At 42.9% G+C, this 12992-nt stretch overlaps 1 protein-coding gene across 2 annotated transcripts in view; it reads left to right on the top strand.

Annotated features, from left to right (window-relative positions):
• Positions 1–3086: 3086 nt before the first annotated feature.
• The window catches only part of NALCN (sodium leak channel, non-selective), a 257201-nt gene continuing 247295 nt past the window's right edge, over positions 3087–12992 (top strand). For both annotated transcript variants that reach the window (XM_056862109.1, XM_056862108.1), the window contains exons 1-2: positions 3087–3220; positions 4587–4769. In XM_056862109.1, the coding sequence (XP_056718087.1) occupies positions 3113–3220; positions 4587–4769 (291 nt within the window). In that variant the 5' untranslated portion in view covers positions 3087–3112. The remainder of the gene's footprint in view (positions 3221–4586; positions 4770–12992) is intronic.

The raw sequence follows: 12992 nt of genomic DNA, 5'->3' as shown, positions 1-12992 counted from the left end.
TTAGAACAGAAACACAATGCTGGTTTTATAAAGCTGTTTTGGAGGCTGCTTGTCAGAGCTGTCCAGCTCACTCGGAAAGAAAACCACATAACAGGATATGTGTTTTTCTCAAGTTAGCTGGAGAGGGAATTGAGGGAGGTTGCCATATGGCCCTCCACTCCACAGTAGCATTCTCGTTGGATTAAAATGAGATTTACACAAAGACTAAAAGCAGCATATGCCCTTTTGGTATAATTATCTTTTATTTGCTTATTACCTTAGTGCCATCTATATAGATCTGGGCAGCGATAAAATAGTCTCATTCGGAAGTTCCTGCTTGCTGATTCCTAGCACTTCTACCTTCTGAATGTGTGTCTTCACAGCCCTGCTCTTTCATTTCTTGCCTTATCCTTTATATCTTTCCTTTTTACTTTCTAGCTTTCCCTTTGTTTGTTCTGCAGCTTCCATGAGAACTGATTACTGGCAATGAAATGTCAAGCCATTTCCTGAAGTGTCAGTCACAAACACATTTTGTGGGCTTTCAAAGGATAAAACCCTTCTTGATTCCACAAGGCTTTTAAATTGTGAGGTTTTTTTGGGGGGGGGGGGTTCTTGGGTTTATTTTATTTATATAGATGTGTAGATCCCACTTTCTTCCCAGTGGAAACCCAGAATGGCTTACTGTATCGTTCTTACCACCTCCATCTTACCTCACAACAACAAAGCTGTGAGGTTGTTCAGGTTGAGAGTGTGGGACTGGCCCAAGGTCACCTAGCAAGCTTCAATGGCAGAGCAGGGATTTGAGCCTGAGTCCCACAGATTCTAGTCCAATACTATAGCCAGGATGCTTCTCGGGGTTGAATTATGAATACGATCATCTGAGTTAGGGAGCTATCTTGGTGAGCTATGTGGAATTTCGTTTCAATTCACGGAGACCTGTTCAGGTGCAGAAAGGAGCAAGATCGTATAGCCCTGGCCCCTTCAGTTGGAAGGCAGTATGAGGCCAAGGAACAAATAGCAACAGCATGACCTTTTCTGCCTGGGTCAACAGACCAGTAATATCTAGCTTAGGGGGTCCTCAACCTTTTTGAGCCTTTGGGATTCTGGCACAGGGTGGTGTGTGCATCTACAAAGTGGCTGCTGCAGGAGGGTAGGCTGACCATACACAAGAAACCCAAGTGCAGGGGTGAAGAGGGGTAATTAAAAAACACACACACACACACCAGGAAAGAGGAGTGAGAGAAGAAAACTAATGCTGTGGTGGCAGCTGGTGCTGAAACATTATTTTAATCTATACAGCTCATCGGATCACCAGGAGCCAGTCAGAAGCCCTGCTGGAAAAGAGCCCTACCTGGTCCCACCCACTCTCTAAAAAACACTTAGTGGGCGCTAGGAAAAGTGTTGGCAGGAGCCCTGGCAACATTGGGGACCCCTGACTTAGTGTACTTCAGGCATCCGTTTCCTATTTCTTCCACTTTTGCTTCTCCATTAGCCCGAGACCTAAGTTTTGGTTGGGTATTCGCTGGATCCTGCCATGAGTTTGGTCTGGATAACCTGTGACCCACTATGCTAAATGCAAACCACCTGCCATAGATGGCAGCCTATCATCAGTTTAATAAATGTCCCTGTTTGCTTCCTGCCTGGGACTATAAAAAATGGTGCCTGGTAGGCCAGAGTGCATGGCTGGGCTTCTTCATTCACTAAGGTGGATAAAATCCCCAAAGCTGCCTGGCACACAAAGGCTAGTTCCGACTGCTGCCTCTACCCCTGAAGCACAAAATGGGAATACTGGATGGGGAACAAAGAGGTGCCAAAGGGCTTTTTCGTTAAAAAATTTTTTTAGGGTGTGTGCTTAAAGTAGATTCTTTGTGGATGAAGAAGAAGAGTTGGTTTTTATATGCCAACTTTCTCTCCCACTTAAGGAAAAATCGAAACGGCTTACAATCACCTTCCCTTCCCCTCCTCACAACAGACACCCTGTGAGGTAGGTGGGGCAGAGAGAGTTCAGAGAGAACTGTGACTAGCCCAAGGTCACCCAGCTGGCTTCATGTGGAGGAGTGGGGAAACCAATCCAGCTCACCAGATTAGCGTCCGCCACTCATGTGGAGGAGTGGGGAATCAAACCCGGTTCTCCAAGTAAGAGTCCACCGCTCCAAACCACCTCTCTTAACCACTACACCATGCTGGCTCCCAAATGTGAGACAAACATGTCTTTGGGAACACACGCGCTATCCAAAAGCTAGGCCAGACTGCCGCTTCCTGATAAATGTACCCAATCACAAATTTAGGTTTCCTGCCATGTAGAGTGTGGAACGGCCCTGAGCTCTGGCTCCCAGAAATGACAGCTGGGAAATTTTCATCAGGAACTAGATTAGAGCTCAGTGACACTTACTTATTGAGCACATCGGCCGTTTAATCTTCATGTCACAAGTATGTCAGGGCACATTGCTGTCCCCTGCAAACAGCACCTTTTAATGTATATACTTTGTGGCTGGGGGGGACACGGGACATGAAATAATTCATCATCTTTGTCTGTAAGGTGAGAAGAACACCCTGTCTGACAACAGAATTATTGATGAAAAAACTAGAGGTCACGCTTATGGGGCAGGTGGCAGAGGGACCTTATAATTATTTACATTTGTTGCCTTGGCCTTCTTAAGATTCTGACTTGTGTTGCTCTGATTTTAATTCCTGCTAGTTGAATATATATTACTGTTGCTTTCGCAGCCTTGTTTTTTTCCTTATGTTTCTATTGGCTGTTTTTTTTTTTCCGATTCATGTTTTTGTTTGCTACTAAAAATAAGCTGAAAGAGTGATATTTTGATTCACCCATAAAAGTGAGAGTACCTTCTTACATATTAAGCAGTACCCAACATGCTCCAATGAATTTTTTATCTCTGATTCACACCATGCGGAAAATATCCCTCAGCTGATGGGGGAAGAAAAAAGTGGAATGGCTTCTTGATATTGGATGGAGTTTTCCTAACATATTTTAATGGGAGGAAATGTTCAAATATTTTTAAACCAGTCCAGGAATTAATGATTATTTTTGTTTACTGCAATAATTTCTATTTTCTCTGTTCTTTTTTTTCAGGGGGCTTCGTGGTTTTTGGACAATCAAAGCTAATTCAGTATGCTTAAAAGAAAGCAGAGTTCTAGGGTAGAGGCCCAGCCAGTCACAGACTTTGGTCCTGATGAATCTTTATCAGACAACGCTGATATCCTGTGGATTAATAAACCAGTAAGTTCGGCGGGAATACTGTATGCATCATACTGGAAAAATCCTAAGATCCCAAGTTCTATATGCGATTTTGATAAAGTTAAAGTGTATATCTGCTTAAATAGTGATAAAATGGATTAACTGGATAAAATGGATTATCCAGTTATCCATTTTATCCCGTTTTTATGAGTACACAATATGATCAATGGCAACAAATGTATTTTATGAGTGCACAATATGATAAACGGCAACAAATATACTTGGACACGGAAATTAATCTTTGCTTCCCCATTCCCTCCCCCTCTTCCTTTTTAATTTTGTACCCTAAAACTCAATAGAAATTTTTTTGGGGGGAGAAATGAACCAGTAAGTTGGTTATTTTTAAGGAGCAAGCCAAAACTGATATGAGTGTGATATGCTCTTTTCGGTCTGATTGGCTGTGCTAGTGTAACAATAAGGAAAAGACTGGTTATGTTGTAGTTCTGGGAGGAGCCAGGAATTACGCAAAGGGAGCGTGCACTTTCTGTTCCTCAGTTGGGCCAGGGTAGAGTGATTAAAAAGCAGTCTGAATTGGGTGGTCAGTTCCATGTTGGGAAATACCTGGAGATTTTGGGGGTGGAGCCTGAGGAGGGCTGGGCTTGGGGAGGGGAAGATAGACTGTATGGCATTATAATCTGCCCCAAACCCTGCCCCCCCAGTTGGCACCCACAAATCTCCTGGCATTTCCCAATCTGGAGTTGGCAACCCTAAGGGAAAAAAATTGATAGGCCTAGTTCATATCCTGATGATTCTCAAATAGACCAGAAATGGAGGCTTAGAAATAAGATTTTTATGAAGAGTAATACTACAGAACAGCGATCAAAATTGGTTAGAAAAGTCCAAATACTATTGAATGCTGTTTTCCAATGAGTATTCATATTCTGACAGTCTGGAAATAATTTTTGAACTATTAATACTATAAATGCCTTTGTTGTTACCAACTAGATTGAATTGGGAAATAAATTACGAATCATCGGGAATTAACTTTCTTTGGGGGGAAAATAGTGGAATAGTTGGAAAAGTTTAGACTGCCAAAGATCCTAGTTCCACATTTTTTGTTTGTTTGTTTAAAAATGATGGTTTAAAAATGATTTTAGTCTGCATTGGCATGTAATGGTGAACTGGCAAGGAGGAGGGGCCCGATAGGAAAAAAGTATGCCCCCTTGAATAATTGTTTACAATGCTGAAATTAGTATACATGAAGAATAAATATCAATTTCCTGTTTTTTTATCCTAATACAGAGTCCCCCCCCCATGTAGGTCATGAGAGCTCATTAAAAAGAAAAGTTAACCATTGCATATTTTTGCACTCTTCATGATAACCTGATTTCTGCTTTTTGTTCCTCAGTGGGTCCACTCTTTATTACGCATCTGTGCCATCATCAGCGTCATTTCTGTTTGCATGAACACCCCGAAGACCTTCGAGCATTATCCTCCACTTCAATATGTGACGTTTGCTCTAGACACTTTACTGATGTTTCTCTACACGGCGGAGATGATAGCGAAGATGCACATCCGTGGCATAGTCAAGGTGAATTTTTCAAACACTTTTTTACCCTCCTGTAAGCGAAATGGCTCAGATCCTATTGAAAATACTTGCTGATGGATTGGATGTCCGTCAGTGGAATAGCTCTTCCTCACCTTCCCCTTCTTGCTGCCAACCCCAGTGATCCCTGAAATCCTGCTGGCATGAAGTGAGGGATTAAGGTCTGCAGTGGGAAGGGAGAGTGAGCAAAAATCTTTCCCACTTTCACCAGCAGAAATTATTTTGCTGGATCCAATCAGTGTAATTACACTCTGAATGAAACCCACCCTGGGTCCCGATCTTATACTCAAGTTCTGAGTGTATTTGTTTGATGCATACCCTATTGATTTTAACCAAATTTATAATAGTGTTTATTATTAAGATTTTAATGCTGTGAAAACCAGTTTTGTTTTTTTAAAATATATCATCATTGCCTCTTTGTTCTTATGTGAAAGAGAGAGAAAATAGGACGGCACATTAAAATTTTGGGTAACTCACTTTATTTCATTCAGATTATTATGTTTTTAGACTGCATTATTATTTAATGTGGACCAACAAAAAGTTTCTTGTGACACCTTAAAGGCAGTTTGTTCTTTTAGCTCACACATAAACCATGGTACTCTCTTGGAATCAGTATAGATAAGTTTTCCCTGAGAGGCTCAGGAGAAAGGTGAGCTTTTAAATATTTGTTAAAAACTATCAGGGCTATGTTTAGTTTGCACTTAAAAACAGTTGCAGTTTTGACCACACTAACCCACATTTTCTTCTTAGAAATGTTTAGGGTTTTTTTGTTTTTTGCAAATCTTATACAGCTTTAGTATCCCTTATCCAGACTGCTTGGGACCAGAAGTGGTCCATATTTCAGAACTTTCCGTATTTTGGAATATTTTGGAATATCTGATCCCCAGCCTGATGAAGAGAGAGGGAAGCAATTTCTAGCAGATGTGCCAGTGGTAACCTCCTCCTCCCCGGAAGGAAAGCTGGCTTCCCTTTTTTTTCTCCCCACCCTTTCCCATCCTCTTTCCTGTCTCCTCTGTATCCTGTTCCAGACGGTGCAGATCTGCCTGCATACTGGCTCAAATGGTCCGGTTTTCGGGTCAGTCCAAATATCAAATGTCCGGATAAGGGATACTCGACCTGTACATTATCTAGCCATGCCATCGTTTTCTCTATTACTATGTATGGGTGTGAAAGCTGGACACTGAAGAAAGCCGATAGGAAGAAAGTAGATTCCTTTGAAATGTGGTGTTGGAGGAGAGTGTTACGGATACCGTGGACTGCCAAAAAACCAGATCAGTGGGTTCTAGATCAAATCAAGCCTGAACTGACCCTAGAAGCTAAAATGACTAAACCGAGGCTATCATATTTTGGTCACATTATGAGACGACAAGAGTCACTGGAAAAGACAGTCATGCTAGGAAAAGTTGAGGGCAGCAGTAAAAGAGGAAGACCCAACAAGAGATGGATTGACTCAATAAAGGAAGCCACAGCCCTCAATTTGCAAGATCTGAGCAAGGCTGCCAAAGATAGGGCATTTTGGAGGACCTTGATTCATAGGGTCACCATGAGTCAGAAGCAACTTGACGGCACTTCACACACACACACACACACACACACACACACACACACACACTCACTATCTAGCACACTGCCAGTTTGACTTCTGTGCCTCCCCCTCTTGTTGACCCTCAGCATGCAGGGCAAAGTGGGAATCTGTAGTGGGGGGGGGGGTTAGAAAAAAAATCCCTTTCCCTCCTCCTTCAGCAGAAGTGACACTATGCCTTTGGGTCCAATCCCATACAAGTTTGTAACTGCTTTTTCCATATGAAATTGACACTGTCTAGTGCTGTCTAAAAATAATATATACCAAATTTGTGCTCATTTGTGCTGGATTCTGGCTTGGAGCCAGCAGTGTTTTTCTATAAATGGAACAGTTTCTGCCCCGGGGCAGGAGCATTTTGGGCTGCCTCAGGAGTGGGGAGGGTGAGAAAGTTGGCTTCCACAGGTGGAAATTGTTACATTTGTATAAAAGCTTGGGTGGATTCAAGCCCGCATTTTGAACCATCCACATGACTTTACATCCCAAGTCGACTACAAAAGAGCCACTTTTGGTGGTGGTGGTGGTTGGGAGGAGGGCCATTTCATCGCTCCATAAAAGATGAATCTGAGGCAAGCATCGGAGATTCTATGGATGCATCCCAATTCAACGGGGCAGACACACATATGCACCGAGAGCCACAAACCGTTGCATACAGGTTGCGTGTAGCTGTTTGTCATTGGATCTGTGTTGGAGAAAGGCAATGGCAAGCCATCTCTGCTTCTCACTTGCCTTAAAAGTCTCTTGCTGGAGTTGCCGTAAATTGGTTGCGACTTAATGGCACATACATACATGCGTAGATCTGTATTGTGGCCAAAGAATGCTTCATGGACTCAAAAGGCAAGATAAAGCAGATATTCCAAAATTCTGAATTTTTGTGTGTTTTATACTGTGGTTTCACAGTAGCGATCAGAACAGTGATCAATATGACTACTGAGGAATTGTTTCTAGTTTTTCTTAGAGTCTTAGGTGGTAGTTGTTTTTTTGATGTCTGGTTATGATATACTAGTAATGCTAATAATGGTTGATTTTTAGCAATAATGTCTAGTAATACTTGGATTGCTGTGAAGTTACCCTGTATTACACTTTCAGCAGTACAGCAGTACAGAATTACGATTGACAGAAGCTACAGTCTAAATTACTACTGGTTTATATATTCATGAAGTAATCTTTGCATTTTAAAAAGAACATAAGCAATGTAATACATTAATTTTTATTCTTTTACCCTACATACCTTTACTCCAAAAGACATCTGAACTGACATACAATAATTTTAGTCTGCTCTTTGGCTGTATTTACCAGGATGCTTTGAAAGTACAACTGTTGACCAAGGGAGCATTTTATGAACCAGAGACTTAATGATCTTAAATTGCATTCATATATTGTGGGGGGGTGGGAAAGGGGTCTTTCCTTTCTGGGAAATTCCCTTAGATGAAGGGTTCCCTGGAGAGCACCCTGGTAACCAACTGTCACCACTCGGGGACCTCCTGGGGACATCTAGACTGACACGCTGAGAGCAATAACGAAGTGACAGGTTAGAAATGCTAGAAAATATCTTATAACCAACCATGTAGCACTGTGCCTTCTAGCACATGGGGAAGAAATTCAGAGAAATATCCCAGAGAAATGGATTATACTAAGCGAAACCCAAAAAACGTTTTTATTAAAAAGGTTTATCATAAAAGAGAGAAGAGAAAACGGTGGTTGGGTTCAAAAAGGGCTAGGAAAAGGGCAGTAGAAGAACACAGGGGAAAAGACCACACAAGAACACAGCACACATAATTCCAAAATAAAAAGCAATGCAGTTTAACTAACTCAGCTAAGTACACTTTACCTGGGCTGTAGCAGATTCTTCAGAGCATGTACACAGTTCCTTGCAATAACAAGATGTTGGAGGAGTCCTTAATCCCTACCCAACCTCCTGGGGACCCCAGTCTCTGCTGAAGACATGTGAAAACATTGGTTCAGTTTTATAGGCTGTAGTTAGAAAGGGTTAGTTATAAAGTGTATGTTGCATAAGTGCCTGATTTTCAGGCATTCACATAAAGAATGTGGCTTGGACCTATAAACAAATTCAGTGCGCACTAGTTAGTCTCTGCCATGGAGTGCGCTTCCTCTTGCACTAGCCCCTTCTCTTTAATCTTGCGCCAGCTGAAGTGTATGAGCAAGAGGAGAGCCCTCTGTGGCAGAGACTAATCAGCACCCACAGAACATGTTCCTAGGATGCAATTCCCCTGTTCCCCAAAGCAGGATAGAATCCAGCAGTTTAGGCCATATCCCATTATTTGGCAAAATAGGGAGTTTGAGCTCCTTATTCCATTAATTCTTGAGATGTTGCATAGTATTTTTATTAATCAACATCAAATAGCTATAAACAAATATTGTACTTTTCATTTTCTGCACTGATTCAATGAGAGTTTTCAAGACAGGGAGATTCTGAAACATTTAGTGCTTCAGGGCCATTGTTAGATAACAGCAGATATTGCAGTTGCAAGTATTGCCATTCAACAACGATTTAAATAACACAAATAACCTATGCTGAAACAAAATGATGGGTGAGTTCAGCTGTGATTGGCAACGGAAGCTGCAGCTTGGTAATGCCAGGGCACTGCCGTGGGCTGTTGATATTATGCTTTTGCAATCCTAGCGCAGACCAGATCTGCCAAACGTGATTTGCCAAGCTGAAAGCAATCCATAAGGTGTTCTTTGGCCTATTAGGGGAGGTCAGTCGACCATATTAATAAACTTGACTTGTGGCCTGTTAGGTGTTTTTTAAAAAATCCTGGTTGCTGCCCTTCAGGGAGGCTGCTTTGTGTAGTGGCTGCATTTGGCTTGGTTTTAGTCCTGGCTAGACAAAAAAAGAATGCTCCCGGCAAAGGCAGCCTTGGAAGACTACCAAGTGGCTTCTGCTTGTGTAAATTGGGGGTCCACCTTCCCAAAGCAGTGGGATGTAAGGAGCATGGCACATACTTCAGCATCTGCTTTTGCTTCCCTTAGTCCCCTGTTTCCGAATTTTCATTATTTCCATGTTTCTCTCTCTCTCTCTCTTTCTTCTTTTACTGTTACCTGTATGCTTGTGCCAAATACTTCAACGCCTTTTGCACATTTTGTTCTCTCACTTTGTGTGATGAATTCAGGATTTCGTGTGCATGACTTCACCTCGTCAGTATGTTCTCTAGGAACAATTTTGGTAGCGGGTCAACAGATGCCTGCTCAACTAATCAACTGAGCAATATTATTATAAATGTATCTTAAGTGGAATTAGTGGCATAGTTCAGAAAGAAGGACAGTCTCTGTCCTTCAGTGTTACTCCTTTGAAGATGCCTGCCACAGCTGCTGGTGAAATGTCAGGAAAGAAAATACCAAGACCACGGTTACACAGCCCGGATAACCTACAAGAACCAACTTTATGTGTGTGTGTGTAAAGTGCCGCCAAGTCGCAGCCGACTTATGGCTACTCCTTTTGGGGTTTTCATGGCAAGAGACTAGCAGAGGTGGTTTGCCAGTGCCTTCCTCTGCACAGCAACCCTGGTATTCCTTGGAGGTCTCTCATCCAAATACTAACCAGGGCTGACCCTGCTTAGCTTCTGAGATCTGACAAGACCAAGCCTTTATGCATGCCCTCATATGGGCATTTGCTTTGTTCCAGTAGATTCAGAACATTCTAGAGAGCTGCTGTCAGTGAAAAATTTCTCTCCCTCCATGACCTCTCCCATAACCTTCTTATGTTCATAGAGTATATAAAAAGGGGTCAGAGGGTTGGCAAAAGGCACTTGTCCAGTAATGCATATATATTTGCTGGGGTACTGCTATAAATGTTCATTGACTGAAGGATTTCTGCAAGTAGAGCATGACTTCTCGGCCTCCTGGGATGTGTAGTTAAGAATATAAGAAAAGCCATGCTGGATCAGACCAAGGCCCTTCAAGTCCAGCAGTCTGTTCACACAGTGGCCAACCAGGTGCCTCTAGGAAACCCACAAACAAGATGACTTCAGCAGCACCATCCTGCCTGTGTTCCACAGCACCTAATATATTAGGCATGCTCCTCTGTTCCTGGAGAGAATAGGTATGCATCATGACTAGTATCCATTTTAACTAGTAGCCATGAATAGTCCTCTCCTCCATGAACATGTCCACTCCCCTCTTAAAGCCTTCCAAGTTGGCAGCCATCAGTTTCCACTGCATAGATTCTCTGGTTTGACATGGGTTATGTTGGGCTTGCACCGTCACAGTGGCCTGTGTTTTTTTTGGGTGTCTGTATCTGTACACTATTATTGGTTCTGCTGGGCTTGCAAAAGTGCCCTCCCACCTCGAGTTTCCACTGTGGAGATTCTCTGGTTTGATTTTGGTTCTGTTTGGCTTGGCACATTGGCTTGTGGTTCTACTGGGATGACTGGCTTCTGCAATGGTTCTGTTGGGCTTAGTGTGTTAGTTCCTCCATGGGAGGCATGATCTGACTTGTGATTGCTACTTTGAGGCATGACTTATGCCTGGAAGCACCTTGGAGGGTTTTTACCTTTTTCATTCTTTTTTCCGCCATAGAAAATAATGGAGGATGGCTGGGGGCACCGTGTTCAGGGGCCCATAGAATTGGACCCCTTGGTGCAATCTACTTGAAATTTGGGGTTAATTAAAGGACAGGCACCAGCATCTTCAAAAACAACCCCCTCCCCAGCCACCTGGAGGGTTTCCCCATAGGGAATAATGGACTCAAAAAAAATCAGATTCAAAAAATATATATCCAAATACCATATCAGTGCTGGAATTCAGGAATATTGGGAATACAGATCTTTTTGGGGTCCAATATACCTGAATACAAAAAATATCATTTTTTTGCACTTTCCTACTGCCTCTCCTTTCTTGCTCCAAAAAAAACCCAAGGCTATTTTCAAAACAAACTAGGTGGTAGTTCAAAGAGAGAGTATTCTTAATTTCCCCCCTAAATGCTGTGGTGCATGGTTAGAAGATCAGAAGTATGCCACAAACCCACACACCTCTCCTTCCCTTTTATATTTCCTTCTTCAAAGATAACCATAGTTCATTGTCACTGTTACATTAAGGTAAATGTTAACCATGGTTGGTTTTCAACCAGAGTTTGTCACCATGGTTAGACATTTGACTGCAAACCATGGTTAAAGCTAATTATGGTTAACATTAACATTGGTTCCTCATTGTTAGCTCCAAGAAAGGGGAAAATAGCATGTGAGAAGGTAAGAAGGAGGTGCGTGCAACCCTTTGGGGGCGGCCTTTGCAAAAAGCTGTGTGGTTTTTGAGAAATATGTAATGAATTTATTGTATTCCTAATGATTTTTCCCAATGATTCACTCTCCTTAACCTTCAGTGCCCTTTTATTCAGTTAATGAGCTCTTGGATGTTTAGAACATCCTTCTTGTCTTTTGACTCAGCACTAGCAACCAAATGCTAATGGAAGATGCCTATCTTCTGGCAAAAAAAGAGTGTGGGAGAGCATCCTTCCATCTTCTCCAAAAGAGGTGAAGGTCTGGCTGGGCCCTACGGCTGAACCTTGGCAGGAAAATGCCAACTGTCCACCCCCAAGGGCATCCCAATCCCTGGCAAAGGGGTGGGCATTTTGCTAGGTACAGTCAGCATTCCGAACTGCCAGACTTCCATGTACATTTTACGGGTACCGGCAGAAACAGCCAACTCTGCGCAACGTGCAGCCGTGCAAAAAGCTCGTGGCTTGAACTGCCAGGGACTTCTGGGAACGTGTGTCTCATCCTCCTGGGGAACTTTTGTCTAGCCGCATTAGATTTGAATTCTTCTTCACTTGGTTTCCTCCACTCCTGTTTGCCATGTCCCCAGACCACTCTGCCTCCTCTCAGCATGTGCCCATTTAGTGAGTCTGCAGCTGCTGCTGAGTCTCCTTTGCTTTGTAACTTCCCTCCCACCTTTGTGTGTGTATGTGTGTGTGTGTAAGCACTGCTTAAGTAAAGGTCTCCTTTTTAAAAGTCTGCCAGGGTTGACTTGCATGATGCTGTGTTCCTCTCAGCTCCTGTCTCTGTTGCTGAAGATGCATTGCTTGGGGTGGAGGGAGGAGGTGTTCTCCAGGCTTCTTTGCTGTGTTTTAACCCCCAAAGTTCTGGGTAATGGTGGCCGTAGCTTACTGGTTCACATCTCCTGAGTTAGCAGGGAGGGGAGACGAGGGAAGAGTTCTTGACCTCTTCCTTTACTCTTACAGTGAGATTCACACAAACGTGTTAATGATCAGTAAAATTGCATTTATATTTAGGAAATAAGAAATAATTGAGCTTCAGTAGCAAGTTATTTAGGAGCCCTGTGGCGTAGAGCGGTAAGCTGCAGGACTGCAGTCCCAAGCTCTGCTCACGATCTGAGTTCGATCCCGACGGAAGTTGGTTTCAGGTAGCTGGCTCAAGGTTGACTCAGCCTTCCATCCTTCCGAGGTCCGTAAAATGAGTGCCCAGCTTGCTGGGGGTGTAGACTGGGGAAGGCACTGGCAAACCACCCCGTAAACAAAGGTCTGCCTAGTAAATGTTGGAATGTGATGTCACCCCATGGGTCAGGAATGACCTGGTGCTTGCACAGGGGACCTTTACCAAGTTATTTAAGGCTAGGCACATGAATTTTTAATGATTCAGTTTCCAAAGTCCCCA

The sequence above is a fragment of the Euleptes europaea genome, chromosome 16 (assembly GCF_029931775.1).
Source record: "Euleptes europaea isolate rEulEur1 chromosome 16, rEulEur1.hap1, whole genome shotgun sequence".
NCBI lineage: Eukaryota > Metazoa > Chordata > Lepidosauria > Squamata > Sphaerodactylidae > Euleptes > Euleptes europaea.
Note: the sequence above shows the minus strand (reverse complement) of the source record. Positions and strands in the feature narration are given on the sequence as shown.